The sequence below is a fragment of the Brachyhypopomus gauderio genome, unplaced genomic scaffold (assembly GCF_052324685.1).
Source record: "Brachyhypopomus gauderio isolate BG-103 unplaced genomic scaffold, BGAUD_0.2 sc49, whole genome shotgun sequence".
NCBI lineage: Eukaryota > Metazoa > Chordata > Actinopteri > Gymnotiformes > Hypopomidae > Brachyhypopomus > Brachyhypopomus gauderio.
The window spans coordinates 1,899,927-1,907,426 of NW_027506874.1; the positions used below are offsets into that span (position 1 = coordinate 1,899,927).

Sequence of the window (7,500 nt, forward strand, 5' to 3'; positions counted from 1 at the left end):
ACTACACACTACACACCACACTACACGCTACACACCTCACTACACACTACACACCACACTACACACTACACACCTCACTACACACTACACACCTCACTACACACTACACACCACACTACACGCTACACACCACACTACACGCTACACACCACACTACACACCACACTACACGCTACACACCTCACTACACACTACACACCACACTACACACTACACACCTCACTACACGCTACACACCTCACTACACATCTCACTACACATCTCACTACACACCTCACTACACACTACACACCTCACTACACACTACACACCTCACTACACGCTACACACCTCACTACACACTACACACCACACTACACACCTCACTACACACTACACACCTCACTACACGCTAAACACCTCACTACACACTACACACCTCACTACACACTACACACCACACTACACACTACACACCACACTACACACTACACACCACACTACACACTACACACCTCTCTACACACTACACGCCTCACTACACACACCACACTACACACTACACACCTCACTACACACTACACACCTCACTACACACCTCACTACACACCTCACTACACACTACACACCTCACTACACACTACACACCTCACTACACGCTACACACCTCACTACACACTACACACCACACTACACGCTACACACCACACTACACGCTACACACCTCACTACACGCTAAACACCTCACTACACATCTCACTACACACCTCACTACACACTACACACCTCACTACACGCTACACACCTCACTACACATCTCACTACACACCTCACTACACACTACACACCTCACTACACACTACACACCTCACTACACGCTACACACCTCACTACACATCTCACTACACACCTCACTACACACTACACACCTCACTACACGCTACACACCTCACTACACATCTCACTACACACCTCACTACACACTACACACCTCACTACACACTACACACCTCACTACACACTACACACCTCACTACACGCTACACACCTCACTACACGCTACACACCACACTACACACTACACACCTCACTACACACCTCACACCTCACTACACACCTCACTACACACTACACACCTCACTACACACCTCACTACACACTACACACCTCACTACACACTACACACCTCACACCTCACTACACACCTCACTACACACTACACACCTCACTACACACTACACACCTCACTACACACTACACACCTCACTATACACTACACACCTCACTACACACTACACACCTCACTACACGCTACACACCTCACTACACGCTACACACCACACTACACGCTACACACCTCACTACACACCTCACTACACACTACACACCTCACTACACGCTACACACCTCACTACACACTACACACCTCACTACACACTACACACCTCACTACACACCTCATTACACACCTCACTACACACTACACACCTCACTACACACTACACACCTCACTACACGCTACACACCTCACTACACGCTACACACCACACTACACACCTCACTACACACCTCACTACACACTACACACCACACTACACACCTCACTACACATCTCACTACACACCTCACTACACGCTACACACCTCACTACACGCTACACACCACACTACACACCTCACTACACACTACACACCTCACTACACACTACACACCTCACTACACACTACACACCACACTACACGCTACACACCTCACTACACGCTAAACACCTCACTACACACTACACACCTCACTACACACTACACACCACACTACACACTACACACCACACTACACACTACACACCTCACTACACACTACACACCTCACTACACACACCACACTACACACTACACACCTCACTACACACTACACACCTCACTACACACCTCACTACACACCTCACTACACACTACACACCTCACTACACACTACACACTTCACTACACACTACACACCTCACTACACACTACACACCTCACTACACATCTCACTACACACTACACACCACACTACACGCTACACACCACACTACACGCTACACACCTCACTACACACCTCACTACACACTACACACCTCACTACACGCTACACACCTCACTACACGCTACACACCTCACTACACGCTACACACCTCACTACACACCTCACTACACGCTACACACCTCACTACACGCTACACACCTCACTACACGCTAAACACCTCACTACACGCTACACACCACACTACACACTACACACCTCACTACACACTACACACCTCACTACACACCTCACTACACACTACACACCTCACTACACACTACACACCTCACTACACACTACACACCTCACTACACACTACACACCACACTACACACTACACACGTCACTACACACTACACACCTCACTACACACCTCACTACACACTACACACCTCACTACACACTACACATCTCACTACACACCTCACTACACACCTCACTACACACCTCACTACACACTACACACCTCACTACACGCTACACACCTCACTACACGCTACACACCACACTACACGCTACACACCTCACTACACACCTCACTACACACTACACACCTCACTACACACTACACACCTCACTACACGCTACACACCTCACTACACACTACACACCTCACTACACACTACACACCTCACTACACACCTCACTACACACTACACACCTCACTACACGCTACACACCTCACTACACACCTCACTACACACCTCACTACACACTACACACCTCACTACACGCTACACACCTCACTACACGCTACACACCTCACTACACGCTACACACCACACTACACACCTCACTACACACCTCACTACACACTACACACCTCACTACACGCTACACACCTCACTACACGCTACACACCTCACTACACACTACACACCACACTACACACTACACACCACACTACACACTACACACCTCACTACACACTACACACCTCACTACACACCACACTACACACTACACACCTCACTACACACTACACACCTCACTACACACACCACACTACACACTACACACCTCACTACACACTACACACCTCACTACACACCTCACTACACACCTCACTACACACTACACACTACACACTTCACTACACACTACACACCTCACTACACATCTCACTACACACTACACACCACACTACACGCTACACACCACACTACACGCTACACACCTCACTACACACTACACACCTCACTACACACTACACACCTCACTACACATCTCACTACACACCTCACTACACGCTACACACCTCACTACACGCTACACACCACACTACACACCTCAATACACGCTACACACCTCACTACACGCTACACACCTCACTACACGCTACACACCTCACTACACACTACACACCTCACTACACACTACACACCTCACTACACACTACACACCTCACTACACGCTACACACCTCACTACACACTACACACCTCACTACACATCTCACTACACTCCTCACTACACGCTACACACCACACTACACGCTACACACCACACTTCACGCTACACACCTCACTACACGCTACACACCTCACTACACGCTACACACCACACTACACGCTACACACCTCACTACACGCTACACACCTCACTACACGCTACACACCTCACTACACATCTCACTACACACCTCACTACACGCTACACACCTCACTACACGCTACACACCACACTACACGCTACACACCTCACTACACACTACACACCACACTACACGCTACACACCTCACTACACGCTAAACACCTCACTACACACCACACTACACACTACACACCACACTACACACTACACACCTCACTACACACTACACACCACACTACACACTACACACCTCACTACACACTACACACCTCACTACACACTACACACCTCACTACACACCTCACTACACACTACACACCTCACTACACGCTACACACCTCACTACACGCTACACACCACACTACACGCTACTCACCTCACTACACGCTACACACCTCACTACACACTACACACCTCACTACACACTACACACCTCACTACACTACACGTTACACACCACACTACACGCTACACACCTCACTACACGCTACACACCACACTACACGCTACACACCACACTACACGCTACACACCTCACTACACGCTACACACCTCACTACACACTACACACCTCACTACACATCTCACTACACACCTCACTACACGCTACACACCTCACTACACGCTACACACCACACTACACGCTACACACCACACTACACGCTACACACCACACTACACACCTCACTACACACTACACACCTCACTACACACTACACACCTCACTACACACTACACACCTCACTACACACCTCACTACACACTACACACCTCACTACACACCTCACTACACCTCACTACACACTACACACCTCACTACACACCTCACTACACACTACACACCTCACTACACACTACACACTTCACTACACACTACACACCTCACTACACACTACACACCTCACTACACACTACACACCTCACTACACACCTCACTACACACCTCACTACACACTACACACCTCACTACACACCTCACTACACACTACACACCTCACTACACACCTCACTACACACTACACACCTCACTACACACCTCACTACACACTACACACCTCACTACACACTACACACCTCACTACACGCTACACACCTCACTACACACTACACACCTCACTACACGCTACACACCTCACTACACACTACACACCTCACTACACGCTACACACCACACTATACGCTACACACCTCACTATACGCTACACACCTCACTATACGCTACACACCTCACTACACACCTCACTACACGCTACACACCTCACTACACGCTACACACCACACTACACGCTACACACCACACTACACACCTCACTACACACTTCACTACACACCTCACTACACACTACACACCTAACTATACACTACCAGTGTTGGGAACGTTACTTTAAAAAAGTGATTAGTTATAGTTACTCACTACTTGTTCAAAAAAGTAACTGAGTTAGTAACTGAATTACTCTATAATAAAAGTAACTCGTTACCAGGGAAAGTAACTATTTGCATTACAGTAAAAAAAAGTTATATGCCAGTGAATAAGGATTTTTTGAAAAAGCAGTTTTCACAGTCAGTTGAAATGAGTAGATCATAAAGGTGTTTAACTTTTGACATTTTTTGCACATCAATAGACAAAACTAAACGCAAAAGTAAACAGTTACACTATATAAAGTGCATTTACATCTATCAAATTAAATTAAATTATCTCAACCTGAGACAACTGGTTTGTTCACAACAGAAGTAAACTTAACAATTAAACCTCTATTCTTAATTAAATACATCAAATACCCAGTGTGGTAGAAATTCAGGAACTTCAAGTATTTTCTTAAATAATGTTTATATCGCCACCTTGAAAAGGATAATTTTTCTTCGGCTTGCTCCTGACTCGCCATTTCTGCCTCTTCTCCGTTTGTGTCATGTGTCACTGGTGTGCTTCGGCACACGTGTAAAAACACTGGCTCTGATAGGCTACCATAATGCTGCCTTTGCCAATCGCTTACTGACTTGTTAAGTTAAACAGGTGTTACACCGAGAACTGTGACCTATCGAGATCTGTTACTCCTCACTAGCTTGGGCAGCGGTCCGCTCGCATTACTGTTAGTATATCAATATATAGTAACGCACCGCTTTTAATGACCAGTAACGTCAACGGCGTTGTAACGACAGGAAAAGTAATTAATTATATTATCCCGTTACTGACAAAATGACGCCGTTACCTAACGCCGTTATTTTTAACGACGTTATTCGCAACACTGTACACTACACACTTCACTACACACTACACACCTCACTACACACTTCACACCTCACTACACACCTCACTACTCACTACACACCTCACTACACACTACACACCTCACTACACACTACACACCTCACTACACACCTCACTACACACCTCACTGCACACTACACACCTCACTACACACCTCACTACACACCACACACCTCACTACACACCACACACCTCACTACATACTACACACCTTACTCACTACACCTTACACACTACACACCTGACTACACACCTTACACACTACACACTGGACTACTCACTACACACCTTACAAACTACACACCTTACACACTACACACCTTACACGTTACACACTTCACTACACACCTCGCTACACACCTCACTATACACCCTACACACTACCAGTGTTGCGAACCAGTAGGTAACAGCATAATTTTTTCAGTAACGGGATAATATAATTAATTACTTTTCCTGTCGTTACAACGCCGTTGACCTTACTGGTCATTAAAAGCGGTGCATTACTATATATTGATATACTAACAGTAATGTGAGCGGACCCTTGCCCAGGCTAGTGAGGAGTAAGTGTAACACCTGTTTAACTTAACAAGTCAGTAAGCGATTGGCTAAGGCAGCATTATGGTAGCTAATCAGAGCCAGTGACACACGCATAGTTTCCAGGTTTGCGGTTTTCACGGCAAATTGGGCTTGTTTGAAAATCCAGTCGCGGGTAAAAAAATCTGGGGTCGCGGGGTGCGGTTTTTTGGGCTACTTTTGAGTTGGGCTATCACGGGAGTTACAAGTCAACACTAACGATTGCGATATAATACTCAATTTGTCGCCATTTTACACTCGCCACCCCCCCCCCGACAGCTTACACTCGATATAAACATTATTTAAGAAAATAAGTTCCTGAATGTCTACCAGACTGGGCATTTGATTGATTTAATTAAGAATAGAGGTTTTATTGTTAAGTTTACTTCTGTTGTGAACAAACCAGTTGTCTCAGGTTGAGAGAATTTAATTTAATTTGATAGATGTAAATGCACTTTATATAGTGTAACTGTTTACTTTTGCTTTTTTTTTCAAAGATTAGGGATTTTAAAGGATTTTATCCCGCACTGGTCTGTTGATGTGCAATAAGTATCAAAAGTTAAACACCTTTCTGATCTACTAATTTCAACTGACTGTGAAAACTGCTTTTTCAAAAAATCCTTATTCATTGGCATATAACTTTTTTTTACTGTAATGCAAATAGTTACTTTCTCTGGTAACTAGTTACTTTTATTATAGAGTAATTCAGTTACTTTTTTGAACAAGTAGTGAGTAACTATAACTAATTACTTTTTTAAAGTAACGTTCCCAACACTGCACACTACACACCTTACACGCTACACACCTTACGTTACACATCTCACTACAGGTCTGAATCAGTTTTCCTAAAAGGAAAGTTTGTTTTTCATTACAATAACATCGTTTTTCAGAAAAGCAAAAACTTTTATATAAAACAGTTATTGTGTGTGTTTCAGGTTCCCAGAAGGAAGTGGGTCTTGCAGTGGCCTGGGCAGGTTGTTATCTGTGTTTCTTCTGTTTTCTGGACCAGTGAAGTCTCAGACGCT

General features: G+C 45.4%; 1 protein-coding gene across 3 annotated transcripts in view; it reads left to right on the plus strand.

Moving 5' to 3' along the window:
- dnah3 (dynein axonemal heavy chain 3) overlaps window positions 1–7,500 on the plus strand; it is an 82,438-nt gene that overhangs the window by 29,024 nt on the left and 45,914 nt on the right. For all 3 annotated transcript variants that reach the window (XM_076986809.1, XM_076986808.1, XM_076986807.1), the window contains one exon: window positions 7,411–7,500. This exon is cut by the window's right edge and continues 21 nt beyond it. In XM_076986809.1, the coding sequence (XP_076842924.1) occupies window positions 7,411–7,500 (90 nt within the window). The remainder of the gene's footprint in view (window positions 1–7,410) is intronic.